At 37.3% G+C, this 21747-nt stretch overlaps 1 protein-coding gene across 29 annotated transcripts in view; it reads right to left on the reverse strand.

The window, feature by feature from the left end:
- The window catches only part of RIMS2 (regulating synaptic membrane exocytosis 2), a gene marked incomplete at its 5' end in the record, with an annotated part of 469329 nt that overhangs the window by 217462 nt on the left and 230120 nt on the right, over positions 1-21747 (reverse strand). For 17 of the 29 annotated variants that reach the window (XM_080338800.1, XM_080338797.1, XM_080338795.1 and 14 more), the window contains 3 exons: positions 437-532; positions 4871-4994; positions 6656-6723. In XM_080338800.1, coding sequence (XP_080194926.1) covers positions 437-532; positions 4871-4994; positions 6656-6723 — 288 coding nt within the window. Of the gene's footprint in view, positions 1-436; positions 533-4870; positions 4995-6330; positions 6540-6655; positions 6724-21747 lie in introns of all 29 variants that reach the window. The other 12 variants (XM_080338798.1, XM_080338791.1, XM_080338813.1 and 9 more) reach the window with 1 other exon arrangement.

Here is a 21747-nt window from a genome sequence, read left to right on the forward strand (position 1 = left end):
TATGTAAGGTTCGGATGGCTCTTATGTTAACAGTTATATTTCTTGCAACTTCTCCAATCTAGCAATCCGTGGTTTGCATGTGGGTATAGAAGCAGTTTCTTAGCTGAGCTCCTTCTTTTGGCACATTTATATTAGCTTGCTTTGCTCTAAATAAAACATGCACCACAAAGCAACTGGGCAGGACATCACTGGAATATTATTTTGAGTATAAAAATGCAAATTAAAATCTTAAAATATGATCTTGAACAATATGAGAATTTATATGTTTCACAAAAGCAGTAATGTCAATAATCTCGTAACTAAATATCAGGTTGATTTCTGCAGTAGTTCATCATGCCTATTTTACATATTTTCACATCTAATTAAACTCACTGGTTTATTATCATGTTTAGAAAAGTAACTAAGCAGTATAGATCTAGAGCAGATACATACATACCTGGTCTAAGATGCCCCACTGTATCAGCTAAGCTTCCTTTTTTAACTTTGGTGATAAATGCGCAGAGTCGACCTGATTCAGTCATCTTCCCTCCTACTACCTGTTTCAAAGAGGAAGTATTTTCATAGAATGAAAATTATTTTAAATGCCTTAAGTGTCCTGGAAATTGAAAGAATAATTCATTTATTTCCTTGGTTTTCAGATAGCCCAGGTAAGACAGATACACTTGAAAAAAACACCACGGAATTTTGGCTATGACAGGTTACGTTTATGTCTATTCTGGCTATTTGTGTAATTTGAACACAATGCAAATACAGAATGCTAAAGTTTTGAAATTTTAGCAAATATATGTATAGTATTTCACTACATCATAAATTCCCACCCCCCAAAAAAGAAAGGTATTGGTCATTAGATTGCTTACTTCAATACTTTTAAAATGAAAATATATATTAATGTAACAGAACTCACGATGTTCACACTCAGCATCAAACGTCTCTATCAATTGATCAAACCCACTTTGGCTGGACAAGTCAGATTAAAATACTTGTCATACTGAAGATTTCTCTACAGTAAACTTCAACAAGTTTGACCTTATAATTTATCCTAGGATCAGGAGATCCACATATCAGAGTTGGTTATATCTGCATTATCTTCAAATTCGTAATGTTTCTTCAGGTCTTCATATTGGGATTAAAAATTTGTAATACTAAATCCAGTTTAGGTTACTTTCAATAACGTAAATCTTTGAAAATTCAGGTCAGGAATAACTGCTGAAAATCACTCTTTTCAGATATCTGTTGAGATTAAAAAGTAGTTACTATTGAATCTAAATGATTCAATCTCAGCAAAGAGTTCACTTTCATAATAGATAATTTTAGATGTTAAACATAGAAGTTTAAATAAAAAATATTTCAACATGGCACTGTTAGCCTCTCCTCTTGCAATTTCTGGCATTAAGGCAATAATACACATACCTAAAGTGATGCTCAGCTGCCTTCTCCACTGACTTACAATATGATCATTTGTCAATTAAATAAAAAATTTAAAAATCTCCAAAGCATGTTAGTAATCTTATAAGTAACTACACTGATTTAATCCCTGTTTACAGTGTATGACTGTAGCCTAATCTATGTAGTCGAAGTTAAATCACTGTCATGCTAAATAGAGAATGAAGAATTAACCAAACTTCTTAAGGATTTCTCACAAGGATATTGATCCAAAATAAATATATGCTTTTTTCTTTTACTATGTATAATTCATTCTCATTCTTGTACTAGTATTGCTGAAACTGAAAATAATAGCAAAGAAAAGAGATGGAGATATGAGATAGCAATAGCTTCCTAATGTTTTCAAAAAGCACTGCATCACAAAAAAATATGCAAACACATGACTTAGTGATAATAATTTTCTGTCGTATGTATTTAAAATGTAACAAATCAGACAATCAGAGGGGGAAAAAAATTCTTTCACTGACAGAGTCTGTATGGGATTTAAATGTTATTAACTTCCAGATGTCCCCAGATCTTCTAAAAAGATAATCTATTTTTCACATAGAATAGAATAATTTCAGTTGGAAGAGACCCTCAGGATCAAGTCCAACCATAACTAAACTCTAGCACTAAACCATGTCCCTAAGTGCCACACCTACACATCATTTAAAAACCACCAGGGATGGTGACTCAAGCTCTTCCCTGGGCAGCCTGTTCCAATGTTTGACAACCCTTTCCATGAAGACATTTTTTCCTAATATTCAATCTAAACCTCCCCTGGCACAACTTGAGGCCATTTCCTCTTGTCCTATTACTTGTTACTTGGGAGAAGAGACCAATGCCCTCCATGCTACAACCTCCTTTCAGGTAGTTGTAGACAGCGATAAAGTCTCCCTTCAGCCTCCTTTTCTCCAGGCTGAACAGCCCCAGTTCACTCAGCCGTTCCTCTTAAGACTTGTGCTCCAGATCCTTCACCAGATGCATCACCCTTCTCTCAACCTGCTCCAGCACCTCAATGTCTTTCTTACGTTGAGGGGCCCAAAACTGAACACAGTATCACTAGCTTCACCACCACCAAGGACAGTGGCATGATCTCTTCTCTAGTCCTGCTGGCCACATTATTCCTGATACAAGTCAGGATGCTGTTGGCCTTTTTGGCCACCTGGGCACACTGTCAAGCAACACCCCCGGATCCCTCTCTGCCAGGCAGCCTTCCAGCCACTCTTCCCTGAGCCCATAGCACTGCCTGGGGTTGTTGTGACTCAAGTGCAGGACCCAGCACTTGGCCTTGTTGAACCTCATACAACTGGCGTCAGCAAAATGATCCAGCCAGTCCAGATCCTCATATATGGCCTTCCTGCCCTCCAGCAGATGAACAGTCCCATCCAATTTGGTGTTGTCTACAAACTTACTAAGGGTGCACTCAATCCCTCATCCAGATCATTGATAAAGAGATTAAACAGAACTGGCCCCAATACTGAGCCCTGGGGAACACCACTTGTGACCGGCCACTAACTGGATTTGGCTCCATTCATCACAACTCTTTGGGCCTGGTCCTCCAGCCAGTTCCTTATCCATCACAGAGTACACCCATCCAGACCATGAGCTGCCAGCTTCTCCAGGAGAATGCTGTGGGATATGGCACCAAAGGCTTTACTGAAGTCTAAGTACACAACATCCACAGCCTTTCCCTCATCTACTAGACAGGTCACCTTGTCGTAGAAGGAGATCAGGTTGGTCAAACAGGACCTGCCTCTCACAAACCCATGTTGACTGGGCCTGATCACTTGTTTTTCTTGTATGTGCCGCGAGATGTCCCTAAGGATGATCTGCTCCATGACCTTCCCAGGCACCGAGGTTAGACTGACAGGCCTGTAGTTCCCCAGATCTCCTTCTGACCCTTCTTGTAGATGGACATCACATTTGTCAACTTCCAGTCAACTGGGACCTCCCAGTTAGCCAAGATTGCTGATAGATAATGGAAAGTGGCTTAGTGATTGCCTCTGCCAGCTCTCTTAGCACCCCTGGATGTATTCCATCTGGCCCCATAGACTTGTGGGTGTCCAAGTGGTGTAGCAGGTCACTAACCATTTTGCCTTGGATTATTGGGGCTTCATTTTGCTCCCCATCCCTGTCTTCTGGCTCAGGGGGCTGGGTACCTGGAATACAACTGTTCTGACTATTAAAGACTGAGGCAAAGAAGGCATTTAGTACCTCAGCCTCACCTTCTATCACTCTATTTCCTCCCGCAGCCATCAGGGGATGGAAATTCTCCTTAGCCTTCCTTTTGTTGCTGATATATGTATAAAAACATTTCTTGTTGCCTTTTACAGCGGTAGCTAGGCTCAGCTCTAGTTGGGCTTTGGCCCTTCTAATTTTTTTCCCTGCTTAACTTCACAACATTTTTGTATTCACCTTGAGTAGCCTTCGCCTCCTTCCAAAGTTTATAAATTATCTTTTCATTTCTAAGCTCCAGCCACAGCTCTCTATTCAGCCAGGCCAGCCTTCTTCCCTCCCGGCTTGTCTTCTGGCACATGGACACAGGCTGTTCCTGCATCTATAAGTCGACCTTCTTGAAGAGAGACCAGCCTTCCTGGACTCCTTTGTCCTTCAGACTCTGCCAACCAGACTCCTAAACAGACCAAAGTCTGCCTCTCAGAAGTTCAAAGTAGCGGTTCTGCTGATGACCCTTCTGACTTCTCCAAGAATTTCATGGTCGCTATGCCCAAGGCGACCTTCAACCAACACATTGCCCACAAGTCCTTCCCTATTTACAAACAACAGATCCAGTGGGGTGCCTTCCCTGGTAGGCTCATTAACCAGCGGTGTCAGGAAGCTGTCTTCCATGCACTCCAGGAGCCTTCTAGACTGCTTCCTCTCTGCTTTTTTATATTTCCAGCAGACATCTGGTAGGTTGAAGTCCCCCATAAGGACAAGGGCTAGCGATCGGGAGACTTGTCCCAGCTGCCTGCAAAATATTTCATCTGCTTCTTCATCCTGGTTGGGTGGTCTGTAACAGACCCCCACCAGGATGTCCGCTTGTTGTCATTCCCCTTGATTCTCATTCATAGACACTCAATCCTCATTAAGCTCTCTCCCCTCTTTTGAGGAACAGAAGTTACACCATGGTGCAATGCTCAGTACTGAAGAAAGCACACAAGGCTTGGCTTGCCCAGCAAGGATACAATTAGTATCTTGCAGAGCAGCCAGTCTCAACAAAATTGTGAAAACATGTCTCGTCTTTCTGAAAATATACATTTTTTGAGCCTATCAGGGAATTGTAAAATTACTTTTGGTAATTGAATATAAAACGTCTCTATATTGTAATTTTGAGAATGATAAGACATTACAGATAAGGGTATACAAACACTATGATACGAGAATACTTACATTATAAAGGTAGCTAGCTTAACTGCGAGGAGTTAGTTCCAAAATTATTCATTACCAACCTTCAATCCAAGCATTGCTCCTGAGTCTCTAGGCACACTTCCATCTTTCAGTCGTTTATTTAACAAAATCCGACCAATGAGACGGTCTCCGTCTTTGGATGGTTGCCAGGTTACTGGATGCTATCATATGATGTTAATGGAAAATACAGTGAACAGGATAGCAAAGACAAATATTTCAGTAATACTTTTCATTGTCTGATATATTTTTAAAATGCCATGAAAGTATTATGATTACACTAATATTTAATGTAATAAAATGACAAAAAACTTCGCTGGCAAACACTTATCTGGATGTATAGTCCATCACAATGTATTTTTAATAGTTAATAACATTATCTATTTTACTAAATCAAATTTTGTTAATATCTAGAACAATCTTTGCCTCTTGACGATTAGACAGATACAGACAACTATACGTAGTTATCTATACACAATGACAATCATACCTGAGTACTGACAAAAAACAATAGTAGAGGTGGAGTATAAAAGTAATACTGAAAAATAAGTTTAACTCAAAACAGAAGTTGGATGTAAGACATTTTTTCTTTTTCCGCTGTTCCAAAAATGTCAGTTTTCTCTAAGACTGACAAACGTTTTTGGTGCTTTACATTCTCTCAGTAGCGGTATATTAAAACTTGTAGAATATAGTAAAAGGTATAATCATTACTCTATTTAAACATACTGTTTCTTTTTTAGAATAATTATTTCACATATGAAGCATGCTGACCATTGTTACTCCGTTACTATATATGAGCACAGTTATACTTGCACATTGGTACAATTAATAAGATTTTAACGTTTTATTTAGTGTAATCATAGCACTTTTTCACAGATAAATACAACTTCATGCTCTATTTCATGCAAAATTAGCAGGCACAGACAAATCTGCTCCCATTACAACAATAACTCTAAAAAGATTTATCATAATCTCCACAAAACAGAAAGCAAAAATAAAAAATACCAAAGCAGATGGCAAAGCCTTTAATTCTGCACAATACTGCACAAAAATGGCATGGCAACAAAACAAAAGAACAACCATGACAGTGAAAGGGAAAAAAAGAAAAACAACTTTCCTGTGCAAAGAGACTTAATTTTCTCCCTTTTTCACCTGGGGTTTAAACTATTAATTTAATTTCAGCCCCAGGAGTAAATCAAATAAGCCAATCAGTAGAATCCTTATTGTTAATTACTTTATACTTGAAGGTAATACCACGATATGCTATTATGCAACCATAGGAACAACATCCTTTATGCCTCTCAGTTTTTTTCTTTGGCTGCCAAACAGGAAAATCTGCAAGCATGCAGAGACATTTCATTTGTTTTTCTTTTCTGCACCTTTAGAAACACTCCATTGTCTCTAGAAACACCCTATCTTTTATTTTATACACTATTTTAATGAGTGACAGAGAGCAAACAAAGACCAAATGAGCAGGTTAAAATGCAGGCTTCTCAGTACCTTCTCGCTATGGCTATGTTCCTCGTTTAGAGTTGTGCTACTACACGTATCTACCCCAGAGTCTTTTATCTGAGGCTCAGACCATTCCAAGTCCTCTTCCAAAGAGTGGCCACCAAAGCACACCATTTTCTTTTGCCTCTCGGATAAGGTGTTAGAATCCGACAGAACTGCCTGCTCATTAGTTTTTCTTTTTCCCCTTTGACTGTACCCTAAAGGTGTGGGATAAAAAAAGGATACAAAAAAGAAAACATGCAAAGGTGTAAATAAAACAAAGGAAATGTGAAATGATAAAGGAATCTAAAAGGTAAGGCTCCACATGTCTCACCAAAGACATTGAGGATGCCTCACTGCTATGCCAAGACGTATGGTCCAACCAGTTGTAATCCATGTCTCCTGTGAGAATCAGACAGACAAGATAGTGCAGTAAAGGAAAGGTGAAAGAAAGAACAGACAAAGATACAGTAAAATTGTAAAGACTTCTGATTATCCTATCTGATTCACAACCTCTGCCAGCAGGACTTGCAAAGTGTTTCCACAAAAAAGTTAGGGCTACAAGAACAGAGTATATGTGACATGAAATACAGTGAGGAAGGTGGTACGTGTGTAAGTGTGTCTACTTGTACATAAATTTTTGTACAGTGAAAAAAATCATGGCTTCAGAGTTCATAACTGTTTCTCTAAAATTACTTACAGTAAATAAAAGGCAATTTTTGTTGTATTCCTACCAGAATTTTCAGAAAGGAAAGCATTTGAATATGGAATGAGTTTTCATCATAATGTAAATACACAGTTCTGTCTTAGGGAACATACTTCTCTGCTTTTCTAATACAAACTAGTATTTATTCTAATCACTTTAATAAAATACTTAAAACAACGGTACTCTGTGTTCAGCTGTACAGTAGATAATGTTTCGAAGAAGGTTAAATTATATGTTAAATATGATAGATTGATTTTTAAAATAGAAAATATTTTTAGAATAAAAAAAGCATATTAACTTTGCTTTAAATTCCCAGAGAAATGTCTACTGGTTAAATATCAGGGAGAATTCTAGTAAGTACAGGTACCTCATAACTGGGAACAAATATGTAGAGTTTTGACAAAGTGGATATATCTTTCATAGAATCAGAATTTAATCTGTATAGCAGAGACATGGGAGGAAGAAAAGTTTAAAAACACAGTTTTACAGAAATGGTCTGAATTAATGCTGCTGTCCACAGAACTGGAGAATGACTCATGTATATTAATAAAACATTCTCTTTTATGTAGGTACTTTAAAGTGCAAATTATGCCCATACATTTTGCATCATCACATTTCTCTTTTGTTTTCAGCACTGTCACTACACGTTACGTGAAAAATATTTTGTAACTACATGGTATGTAATATGCTGATATTAATGTATGCAGGGAAAAATGTTAACTTTCTATCAAATTTTATGACCAAAAGAACACTAAACTAAAGTACTTGTGCTCTTTTTATACAGACCACAAATGACATCCTTCTACTAATATTTCCATTACTTCAGATCCTCTGAAGATGCTCTGATATTGTATAACCTGTTCTTCTGAAACTACATCAATATGCTGGTGAAATGTAACATGGATCTGTTCACAGCCCTAACACTCGTCTAGAAAACTTCAGAGAGGATGTGAAGACAGAACCCCATAAAGATAAGCTAATATATCCTTTAGAAAAGTAAAATATAGTCTCCTTAGAGGGATATTATGCAAAATGAGAAATATCTTTTTTCTCACGTTTTCTCCTAATATATAGACTTGCATATGCTAGATGGGGGAGAGGGAGTGGGAAAGACTCATTTTCATTTTAAAGAGGGAAATGTATTGAATACAAAGGTTTTATTTTCAAAAACACTTGTTGAATTTAGTCCCTTACATTCTAGAGAAACATTGTAGCATATTAAATATCCTCTGATTTCATAAAAAACATGGTAAGGGACCTCATTAAATTATTTTGAAGCTTTAATTCATTCACATTTTCTAAGTAATAAATGGGCCTGCTGTAAATGTTTTAACTGTGTTTCTTGATTCTTGAAAGCACAAAACTGCTTTCTCCTGATAGTTAACATCTTGACGATATTACAGATAAAAGTGTGGCTATCCTGCTAAATGGAAAAGAAATATTCTCCTGAAAGCTAATAACATTTTGTACAAGGTGCTTCTGGCATGGAATTTTCAGTGCTGTCTTACCTCTGCTTCCAAAGACATTGCTTCAGAGGAACTGAGTGAAACCATTAGTGAGCTCATAAAGACCTAGCCTTTACTGCATAAATATACATTTAGAGATATGCAGAAGATCTCAAGAGTTCCAGTCTACATATTGCCAGTTCTACAAATCCTGGTTTTAAAATACATTTTAAAAGCAATCTTAGGTGAGGAAACCCCATCTCATTACAGTAATGATGACTCCTCATCTTTAATTGCATGAACTAAAGGCACATGAGCCCATATTGGTTTTTGTCCCAGCGGTTACTTTCTGTGTCATTGATACAACTGTTGTACTCAAAAGCAAAGTCTGACTAAAAAAGTTGTCTTTTGCTTCCCTATAATTTGGTACCTAATTCTATAAGCAAAGCACTGAAATAAAATGGATTTTATAAGCAGAACAGTTCAAACCAATCATTCATTTTTACTGATTCTAATTCCTGACTACTGCTGAGAAATGCTGCATTTTCATTGAAATGACTAAATTTAAATGCAGGTAGCTACCATCAGGCATTAAGAATCAACCACAGCAAATTACTGGCCATTATTTTAGGTATTAAAATTCTCTGCAGCAATCTTGACTATCACTTATAAGCCAAAAGCAGGCACGAGAAAGGAATCCAGGAGCACAGCTATTATGTCCTTGCCATTCTACAGCGCTTTACCTGTACTCTGTGAAACCCACTATGGCTTTGCCAACTCTCTTGTTCATGCCTTTTCCCATGTTATAGTTTTGTATGAGATTGTGAAGAGCAAGGTTTCCTATCAAGATGAACTTTCACTTTTGTGTCTACATAGAAAACAACTTCCTAAAAATAGGAAAACAAGTTATTGAAAAGCTGAGTCGCCTGAGATGTACCAAGCACACACACACTCCCACTGCAAATGTGCATATACCTAGTCACCAAAAAACGGTCCAATGTTCACTTGCTACTGGCATGTCCACAATATGTGCTTATAGGCCCACACTCAAAGACAGACATTAAATTAGCTTGACAGTAACTGTACTTTACAGTACAGGTGTGCTGTACATACCTGAGTTCATCCTATAGGTATTTTGTGAGTAAATGTTGAGCACTGTGGGGGTATAACAGTCTGGCATATGCACACCATCATTTGAAACATACACACTGACTTTCAGATAGAGAAATTCTATATTTTTTATTTCTGTTTATTTTTTTTTTAATAGAGCTATCCAAAATGTTATTCTACACACATCAACACTTACAATAATATGTGACATTGATATCACATACTATTTAAGCTATTGAGAATGATACATTATTTAGAATAACTTAAAAAATTTTAAACTTCCATTATACAGTAAAAATAAAATGCATTGGTTATTTTCCTACTATGGAACTTCCAATTTCTGTCTACTTTCTCGGAAAAAAAAACCAAAACTCTTAAGGTAAGTTCTTTTACGTCCTGTTAGAGAAATTTTACAGACAATGCTCAAAAAACTGAATCTAGAGACCTCAAGTTCTTCTACACAAACTTTGGATATTTATTATACAGACCTGTACACCTGAATTAAATAGCCTATGCTCCTTCTACAATCAGTGAAAGGAAACAGAACTTTTTAAGGTGTGGTTCATTTGATCTGTTTTAAATGTGTACTTCCAGGTGAGATAAACCATACCTTCATCATACCCAAAATGACTTATTTCTCCTCCACTGCTTATAAGGGAGATCTCAGTGACTCATTCACACCATCACCACCTTTCTATCAGGAGGATCCTACTACCCTAAGTTACTCTTTTGACACAGCATCAACTAAATTTTTGCATATCCAAGAAAATACAAAAATTAGCATAGAAAGGACTCAGGAGCCTTCAAACTCTCATGGAAGGCAAGTCAACTGGGCTGATTTTATACAATTAGAAACACCAAATATTTTTTTTAACATGTCATTTGAACAGGGATATCATATACTCCATTTTTTGCGCTTCAGCCTAGCAGTAGTAATGGAGACCGAAAGGATTTTTGCACCAGTTTCTGTGTTCAAGTGTTTAAACACAGGTTGCAGGCTCATCTGCTGGGGTAACTGAATTCTGCTTGCTAAAAAGATTTCCAAGAGTCCTCTCAAACATATATTACTATATGGTGCATCCACGTACTATTTGTGTCCACGATTAGACACATTTAACCCAGAATGCCCAAGGCATTTGCACAGAGAAACTACTTACATTTTTAAAAATCCAGTTACTTTGAAGCAACAGTTACTCTATATCAAATGATAAGCCCTGAACCCAAACCTGCATGGAGGAACACATGCAAAATTGAGCCTGTAGCCAGATTAAAGCACTCCCACTTCTTGCTCTACTATTCTTCCCTCCTCTTTTCAGTCAAGATGCAGAAAGCTGACTTTCATTTTAATTTAGTTGTGTCTCACAGTAAATACCAATTACTCTAAAATTAAAATTATAAGGAAATAAGTAATAACTCTACCCAAAGACTGTTTTGTCCATATTTGTATTCTCTTTTCCATTCAAATATATTGCTTTATGTTTAAAAATGTCATAGAAATTAGAAACTATAAAGTCTTTGTAGGTCATCTAGGTTTTGCTCTTAATATTGGATCAAATCATCTAAATGACAGGTCTAAATGCTATAGAAGATAACTAAATGCAATTGAGTTATTATTAATAAAATATTTAAACTTATAAAAATATACCCAGAATGACTGTCTGGGAGCCCTATAGCATATTACATTTTTATGAGACATATATTGCTTAGTACACCCACACTTTTTTGAGGTACAACAAATGACTTTATAAAATCCCTGGACATAATTTTTTCAGTGCAAGTTCTATAAACAGTAAAATCTTGGCCGAGTAAATAACTTGTGAAATCTTGTAAAATTAAAAATAATACATGCAAGACATAGGTTTTTGTTTTCTTACAAGAAAAATTGTTAAACCATAATCCTTCTGTAATAAGGACACTGTAATTTTAATTCTGACTACCAGTCTCTTAGATATTTCTCTTCCACAATAACAGATGTTTTATTATTGAGAATATGTGGATTTATGGTGTGCTGCAGAAAAAGATTCAGGAATAAACTGTCATCTCATTGATAAATTATGTAAGCTATAATATCGATGCCATCTTTCATGGAAAAAGGAACTAATATATTAATAAGCTAGGTACAATCTTAGCTAATGTCAACAGCATTCAGATGCCTCGAGTTCAGGAATGCAGCTGGATATGAGAAAGGCCATATGATAGGTCTGCTGCTATTGGTGCCACTGAACTCTGTGTGTATATGGAAAGCTTGCATGGACAAATCAGACTGAGAAAAAAAACACATCAGTGACCATGTCTTTCTGTATAAATGTTGTTAAACTGAAGCCTTTGTAAGTTTACTCATGTTTAGTATCTTTTGCTCATTTTCTTTAGCCAAAATCAAATAGGCAGAAGAAAAGCTTTTCTTCGTCTCCACTCAGGAACCCGCAGCAATGGGAACTTCCCGTTGCGATGGGAACATTGAATAACAGTGTATATTTAAAAGAATTCCAGTCAGTTGCCATTCCCCTTCTATATTAATGTTTGAGAATGTATTTTTCACTTCTTAAAACAGCTTTTCCACTGAGAAATACAGCACTTAAGTAACTTTTAAAAGGCGTTAAATGATTTCGACCTATCCTACACAGCACGTATCTACACTTTCTTGAGTGTTGTCCATGTTCACAGTCAAGTGCAAAACCACTTATCTTCCAAACAGTTTACACATAAGATGCTCTATTTAATTTGCCATTCTACACATGAAGTAATTTGGGATGCCCTAAGGTGCCCAAAACCTTCACGTAGGATTTATACATGTCCCACACACTTCTTATCTAAATTAGCACTTACCTAAACTGAGAAGTTCTTCCCTTGGCAAATTAAAAGCATCTTGTTTCAAACCAAGAAAAACAAACAAACAGAAGTTTCCTCAAATTCAAAGCTCACTGCCAAAAAGGACAAGACATACAATTTTAAATTCTTCAAGCTGTGGAGATTACCTAACTACACACTGCATGCTGAATACATACTACATACTGACCATCTAAGCCAATAATTGTGCATATGTGTCATAGAATCACAGCATCATGTAGGTTGGAAAGGGTCTTTAAGGTCACTAAGTCCAATCAGTGACCTAACGCTGTCAAGTCCACCACTAAACCTTTTCCTCAAGTGACACATGTACATGTCTTTTAAACACCTCCAGGGATGGTGACCCCACCACTTCCCTGGGCAGCCTGTTCCACTGCTTCACAACCCTTTCCATGATGACATTTTTCTTAATATCCAATCTAATCCTTCCTTGGCACAACCTGAGGCCATTTCCTCTTGTCCTATCACTTGTTTCTTGGGAAAAGAGACCAACACTCTCCATGCTACAACCTCCTTTCAGGTAGTTGTAGAGAGAGATAAGGTCTCCCCTCAGCCTCCTTTTCTCCAGGCTAAACAGCCCCAGTTCCCTCAGCTGCTCCTCATCAGACTTGTGCTCCAGACCCTTCACCAGCTTTGTTGCCCTTCTCTGAACTCTCTCCAGCACCTCAATGTCTTGCTTGTAGTGAGGGGCCCAGAACCAAGCACAGGATTCAAGGTGGGGCCTCACCAGTTACAAGTACAGTGGCACAATCTCTTCTCTAGTCCTGCTGGCCACACTGTTTCTGATACAAGCCAGGATGCTGTTAGCCTTTTTGGCCACCTAAGCACACTGCTGGTTCATGTTCAGCCAGGTGTGGACCAACACCCCCCTGCAGGCAGCTTTCCAGCCACTCTTCCCTGAGCCTGTAGCACTGCCTGGGGTTGTTGTGACCCAGCACTTGGCCTTATTGAACCTCATACAACTGGCCTCAGCCCCTTGATCCAGCGTTTCCCCTCCAAGCTGCTTTTCAGCACAAGGCTACAGTGAGAAGAGTACCTCCCATGTCACTTGATCCTCCTCTTACCTGCAAAGTCCCAGTGAAGCCCTACACCACAACAACTCTAGAGAGAAATGGAAAGTGGACTACAGCTGTGTAAGAACTTTCATTTAGGAAGGTTACTTTCTGTGTTTGCGATACTGTCCATCTAGACTGCCATATAGTGGGTGACTCCAAAGAGGAGCTACACAGACAGAGTTGCCTGGAGGTGATTATATGAGTGTTTAAACAACTTCTTTGTCAGCTCTGACATTTCTGTGCCATGCTAGCATTTGGTGCAGGAACAAATGCAAAGTTGCCTGGCACATGAAAAGCACAGAAATATTTTTCAGCAGAGTCACTAATGCATTCTGAGCACTGATGACAAAAGGAAGCCTCTTCTTGCAGGTCTTCTAGCAGGCTTTGAAACTTCCTACTACACATTTCAACATTTCTTGTTTGGAAATAATTATTCTTCTGGATTTGTCAGCTTTCAATATGGAACAGCCTGGAAAAATGTCTGAAGGTTCTGGTCCTACCAAAACACAAAGGAGATGCTGTTCTTTATGTAAAGGAGATGAAGTACAGCCTTGACTTTTAATGTGTGAAATACAGAGAAATGCAGTAATGAGGGGAAAAATGCATCAGTGTTCATTAGAGATAAGGAAGCTGTGGACCACACTCTGATGTTTGCACTTAGCCCTGACTATTCAAACCAGTGGCACCTATACTAAGCACTGTAGTCAAAGGCCTCAAGAGCCTTACTGCTAGCAGCTGAGAAACCTCAGAGCAACCATATAAATAAATACAAAAGATGTAGGAGATCCCCTACATCCCCTAGAAAGCAGACCTTGACCCACTTGGGAGATTCACTGCTGAAGTTCTCAAGAGAAGTCAAAGATTAACAAGTGCAACCATACTTCTCCACAGGAACTTGACAGTTATTAGCACTAAGAAGAAAATCACTGTGCACAATTCAGGAGAAGCTTCTGATTTGGAGCTTAGAATACTAGCAGATATTGTAAGAAGTAGCTAAGTGCCCCTTGCCTGAAAAGTAGAAACACCCAAAATTGATCTCAAGCAGTTTTAGATTTCTATATCTGAACAAGTTACTTGTAACTGCATTCACCCGACTTGTTTTATACATCCACTTTAAGGCTGACATGAGTTGTACTCAAGAAGTGTGTGTATTTCTTCAACGACTGCAAAAGAAGTCAAGATGGTTAGCTAGGATGTAGATGCCTTGTTTCTGGATATCTGCATTAAGTCAGACAGAATCACAGCTCTGATATATGGATATGGAGATTTATAGGACCACTACATGTGTTAAAGGGTCTAAGAGTGATTTTGTGTGACCCTGCATAACCGTCCTTGTTAATGGTGAACATCTGTAAACAACTGAAGTTCTTATGGCCAAGAAAGAAAAACAGAAGCTACAGAGTTGGAAGTTGTTTTTTTTTTAAAGTGACACCATTTAGGGAAAGATGATATTAAAATTGAAGACCCTGGCTTAACCTCAAACAACACATAACCTTGTTTTCAACTACTCTTAACAGAAAGGATTATCTAATGTAAAGGGCGAAAGGTTTTCAGCATGACTAATTTGTTGTGGCTCTCTTTCTGAAATGGAGACAGCACCACTGCTGATAAAAGAATATTTACTGGAAGTATTTGCTTAAGTATGTTTTCCTGGAAGAATTTAAATTGTAGGAAATACTTGCTTCAAAATTACATTTTCTGAAACAAAATTAGGCTTACTCTATTAGTTAAATATATTTTGATAAATGTTTTTGCTTGGAATAAATTGAAAGAAATCATATCAATATACCAAATGATAAATTACCTACTTCCTGTAGAAAGCTACAGCATATTAAAACCAGTGGGCTGGAGTTGAAAGAGAGAGAGAAAAAAAGAAATACCAAAATGCCATAAATTCCTAACAGAAGTCCACACTCACCAGACACCCACTGGAAGAGGAGCCTCCAGTCACAGCACAGTGCACGTACTAGATGACCTCACACACTTACAGCCATGCCTCTCATGTAACACCTGGAGTGTGTCCCTGTATGTCACACCATGGCCTCTATCGTGTGATCAAGTACACATCTCACACTCTGGGCCATCAAGAAAATGGACCAGTAGTTTTAAGAAGTAATGGAAAACAGCCAGATATTTTATACTGGGGACCCAGTCCACCACTGCCAGTTGACCTTATTAATATTCAGGTTTCTCATATTTGCACACTTTTGTTCTATGTTCTCTGCTACTCTATTTCACATAAGATCAGGGAAAACTGGAACTAATTAAGCATTCTATCTTATGCATTTCTCTCTTGTGCGATTGTCTTTAAAATTTTGTTTTAGGAAGATGTTTATTCCAAATTACACTTTTGACCCTACTTCTGGCATTTTCATTTTTCAACTCCTTCTCCTCTCCTCCTCCACTTCCCCTCCTCCTCTCTCTTCTCCACAGGAAGTTTTGAGCCTATACCTGGAGAAGGAAATTCCTTGAGCAGAATACAAAGGAAAACAACCTTTGGAAAGCTTAGATAAGACAGTATTTCAGGATCATGCCCAGTAGTAAGTAATCAAAAGTAATTTATTACTTCTTTACTGTTATTCTAAATAGTCTAAATTTTCAGTCTATTGCAGGATACGCCTTTTTCCTTTTCCATCCCTATTCCACAAAGACCATACATATGTTCACAGGCTGACCTCACATGTCTTCCTTGCTTATCTGTCATTACCATGCAACCCTCCAGCCCAGGGTTCCAACTGACAACGTCATTGCAAGTTCATCACCTCAGGCTTGGAAACAGTACCAGCAACACCAGTTTGCCTATGAGAGATCCATTTAAAGAGGAAACAAGCACTATTAGTAATGCAAGGGAGAATAAAACCTATTAATAACACTAAAGGATCCCACATCTGTCCCTTGTTTCAGCAGCTGAGTCCTCTCTAACATTGTGATGATATTCCCATCAACTAAAAGCCTAGCAAAGTGTCCTGAGTGAGCCTACCTCTCCTCACAGACTCGTCTACTGGAAGTTAAACAAGCTCTTGGATACAATGCACATAGGAATTCACTGGTGTCTGGAAGGCGAGAAAAACAAAAACAAAGCAAAACACACACACACAAAAAAAACTTTCTCAAATCACTGGCTCAGAAAAATGAATCACCTTGGAAAATGACTGTTAAGGAACTACAGTTCTGTTATACAAGCACAGAAGATCCAATGGTTCTACGATGTGTTGGAGCTGCTGCACAACTGGGAACTGATCTGCACATGCACAACAATTTCTTTCCTCAGACTTTGAAAAAAGTCCAGGCAAATTCAACTGTCCTGCTGCCAACAGCAAGGCAACTGTAAAACCTGCCAAGCCAGCTGGAAATGAGCCTTATAGCACCTTGGAAGAGAACACAGTTCATAATTGGAGCACTACGAAAATTTGTGAGGAACAGCTGCAATGTTTAAGAAACAGGTTTGGGTTCTGTGTGCTCGTGATACCTCTTTCCGTTAGATTTTTCTTTTCATTACCATTTTATTTACATTCAGTGAAGGAAGCTTGGTTAAACTGAAGAAATAAGCAGCTTCAGAAAGACTCTATTTAGCATTAGTAGACATATTTACTTACGCAATTCACATGTGCTGGCTTACCCTATATTCGGCTTTCCACAGATACACACTTTTTACATCCTGAAGTTGTGATTTTGGCACAATAACTGTCAAAGTAGCTCCAACAAGGCTGCCTGGCATCTGGAAGTCTCAGGGGCATAGGATTTACTGCACATGCATTGAATCCTAAATGTGAACCTATTTCCATTTGGACGTTTGGGACAGCCATATGAGCTCTGTACCTTTGAGAGGCAGCGTTTAACCAGGTGCATTTTAACTTCTTTTAGAAACGGACATCTGCTAACAGGGAGTCTATACAAATGTTTTCTTCAAATAATACATTTAAGGCTATTAGAACAACTGAAGCCAATGCAAATCATAAACAACATGCAAACATATGCATAGATCCTTCTAATACATAATAACAACAGAAAACAAAACAAAACCATAAAAACTAACCCCTTATATTGTGTACTTATTTACTTTTAAGCTTTAGTGCTTTGATGTCAACACTAATTATTACAGCAAATAACTAAGCTACTTTGAATCAGTATATCTTAATTACTAAGCAAGCCTCAAATTTACAAAGGGAAGACAACAGGAGACCATGAAAGACAGCAAGGGAATGGATTCTTTGTGAGACCTGATGTCAAATTCACAACCAAGATCATAAACTTAGCCTGACAGTTGTACTCATGACAGAGTTGTATTAACTTCATCAAGATAACAAACAACCATAAGTAAAACTGAAATGGTGAACATGCGAGGAAGGAAAGGAAAATCTTCTTAGCTTAGTTTTAAAGAACATAAATATATTCATTCATAATAGCCTTCTATATTTTCAGCCTCAAAGTCACATAGAGATAAGCCTAATGAAAGGAGACACTACAAACAACATAGTGATACCTCCTATCACAGACACATCATTATCTAGAATCAATTTCCATCATCAGCCCAACAGCCACCCTTACATTACGACTGAGGATCAGCCAGTTGTTTCATTGATCACATCTTTTTCCTTTCTCTCCACTGCTTCCAGTCAGGATCACTGATATCTTGCTACAAAAAAGTGATATTAAGAAATAACTCATCTTGTGATTTTCAATATGAGATAACCAATGAACAGAGAATGCATCTGTGCATCTAGTAGAATAATACAATAATTATTATTTTACAATATAAATATTTAAAATTTTGACATTAAAAAAATCTTATAAAATTACCAAGTATCTCAATTTCAGTTCAACATTGCCTTTTTCTGTTCTGTTATTAGGTTTTGTCTGGAAGGAAAAGATACCCTCCACTTTGACCCTTGGACATAGCTATTGTCCTATAAGGAGAGCTGGAGGCAAAACAAGATTGGGTCCATATTTTTGACCATGGTATTCCAAAAAGATTATTACAAGCTCTCAGTGGGCACAGAACAGGACTCTAAATTCACTCAAAATGTCTTGATTCCTGACGAGGAATCATATTTTAGAACAGAAATAAGAATAACCTTAAAACCAAAATATTCTGTATTACATACTTGAACAACTAGGTATTTTGAATAGCAAACAACCATACAGGAGTTAAGATGAGTTGTTTTCTTGTTTGTATTTCTCAGTTTGCATTATGCAAAAAGCCATAGGCAAATTTTAAAATTCTACCTAACAATCACGAGGAAAATACTGCTACTCTGATATACACCACCGGTTTAAGATTAAACTATTTGTAACATGGAAATACAGCATTTCAACAGAAATCATACCAGTTCTGTTCTTTAAAGCTGATCTAACATTTCACAAGTGGAATACTAATAACAGCTTTTCTGATTGTCTAAACAAGTGTAATTTTTAACTAATGCAACCTGCTGCCTTCTTCAAACTGATTTCTAAACTGCAGCAGACACAATGCAGGCTCACTTCACTGTTAAAATGATTTGATTTAAGTAACAAGAGCTTAATCACAGCAGTAAATCACAAAGTATCACCCATTTCTGGCAGCATACGTGCTGTAAATGGTCTAGAAGCAGTCAGTGCATCTGTGATTTGGTAAGCTGGAGTGGCAGCAAAAAAAAAAAAAACCAGTGTGAGAGGGTTTTTCATCACCTTGACACTGCAATAAAAGACCCTGTAAACTAGTAATTGTACCATTAATTATTGATGTCCCGTTTAGTAATCACAATGCAGAAAGTAATTTGGTATATGTAAAAACACGTATTTTTTTGAGTTTGGTTACATGTTATTTTTCTCAAACCACCTTCTTTGAAGGAAATTAATTACCTCCTTAAAGAGGAACAAAAAACCTGAAAATGAAACTCCAGTGGATTCCATCAGTAATGATCATAATGAGCTGTCTAATTTAGTTTCATACCTTCTTTTCAAAGGCGTGACGGCTTGATACTATAGAATTAAATTAGTTTAGAACAATGATCTGTTATACCTGGTTTACAGTTTAAAGAAAAGATGTGCAAAAATAAAATACCAAAGATTGCAGGGCTTATTTAAGACACCTTAGCACCACCATCTAATTTTGTGCCTATATATGTTTATATGTACATATGTGCATACAGGAAAATTCACATATGTGTTATATTAAGGTTAGGTTGCAAAATGAAATATTCAGAAGGCAAGAATTCTATGAAACTTAGTTTGCCATGGAGCCTTTAGTCTATACAAATGTGTATTAACAGAATATTAATGTGTATTAATATAATATTTCATAATATGATGGCAAACTTTCCCCATCCCCCAGGACCATCATCATGTTCTGTGCACAGAAAAAAGGGTATAGAATAAATAAGTAGCAAATCAATAGCTTTGCTTCTTCAGTTAATGACCCCTTCCATTAGTTACTGAACATAATCTAAATGCAGATCTAAGTACAAAATTATTTGTCTCCTGATAATATTTCTGTGATGGTCTCAGAGTATGTTAGTTCTGCAGGCATCAGGGTTACATTCAAGGAATTTTTCTTTGCAGCTTGCCTGCATAATGAAATGAAGTGGATGCTACAACTACCCTCTTTTAAAATGAGCTGCTGAAATGCAGATATAGAAATGAAAACCATGAAATGTTTCAAGCAATTTTCTGTGCCAAACTTGAGAAATATAGGACTTGATTTTTCTTCAGTCATTTCTAGGGCTGTAGTTCTGCCTATTTCTAGCTCTGTTATACTCACACTTAGTAAATGACAAGAATTTATCAAAATCTACTCACCAAAGAAGCATTTTATTTTATTATATTATTAAAATGAAAAATATTCCTCTTCCTGTACATCCAGGACAACTTATGTCTATATGTACAAACTGGATGGAAACCTCCTTTGCACAGAAATTGTCTAAGGATGTTGTTCAAAGAGAACTAATACAGTTAGCAAAATGTTGGAGAGATATAAGGGTAAGATTGTTAAAGTCATATGTATGAAGAGATGTAGATACATTAACATTCCAAAATTAATTTTGAATCCTAATGATAAAAGTAGATTTCTTAATTGTATTTTTCAGTCTCTTCATGATTTTAAAAGAATACAGAACAATAGAAGAAGGCTCCATGAAAGAATAGTTGGTTGATGTTCTGTAATTATTTCATTTAGCTGAATACATAAATAGGCATGTTGTTCAGGGACCTTTCCACAGTCAACAAGAAGTACTCCCATAATTATAGCCTTCATGGTAGCTGAAGCTGTAATAAAAGTTACATAAGGGATTTAATCTCAGTCTCCTGTTTTTATATGATCACAATTATCCAAAAATATATCTCCTGAGGCTAAATATTTCCAGAATGTGCTTAAGCAAAAGGTCAGTATTTTTAACTTCTTTTTAAGGAAAATTCTTTCACATCCTCTACTTGCTCATCATTAATTTTCTCAAAAGCTGAGGTGAGAGGAGAAAAAAAGTCATAAGAATTAATGCCTGCAAAAACAGCAGGCAATTTCACCTCAGATTGGGCCAGGTCCTACATTATGGAGATTCTCATTGCACAAAGCAGTCCTTCGGCCAGTGTAACTTCTTTAGCTCACACCAAAAGAGTTTTTCAGAAGCAAACGAAAAGTACAGATGAGACTGGACCACCATTCTCTTCTCCAGGTAGAAGAATTATATTCACAGAATACAAGTTGCACATTTCTGGTGTAAATACTGAAACTATACTGCTCCAAGTTGATGTTACTAACTCATTCTTGTTACAAATATATCAAGGATAACAAACAAAAATGCCACAAAGGCCACAAAGTGACCAGATAGGCTTGCATAAGACACTTGTGGTGCAGCCATTTTCAAAACATCCTCTTCTCCCTTGCTTCAGTTGCTCATTTCATTGTTTCTTCATCGTGAGGGCGGTGAGGCACTGGCACACGCTGCCCAGAGAAGCTGTGGAGGCGCCATCCATGGCAGTGTTCAAGGCCAGGATGGATGGGGCTTTGAGCAACCTGGTCTAGTGGAAGGTGTCCCTGCCCATGGCAGGGGAGTTGGAACTAGATGATCTTTAAGGCTCCTTTCAACCCAAACCATTCTATGGTTCCATAATTTCCTTAGATGTTGCTGTACTTGACAATATAATTAATCCAGGTTAACACAGATTTTCCAATAAAAGAGTTTTCACATTCACCCAGTGACTATCCACATCAGTTTTATCTTCAGATAAACTGCTACTGTAACTAACCCACTACTACCTAAGGCAGACTAGCAGCAAATACATCATGTTC

Source organism: Nesoenas mayeri, assembly GCF_963082525.1.
Source record: "Nesoenas mayeri genome assembly, chromosome: 2".
In the NCBI taxonomy this organism is placed as follows: domain Eukaryota; kingdom Metazoa; phylum Chordata; class Aves; order Columbiformes; family Columbidae; genus Nesoenas; species Nesoenas mayeri.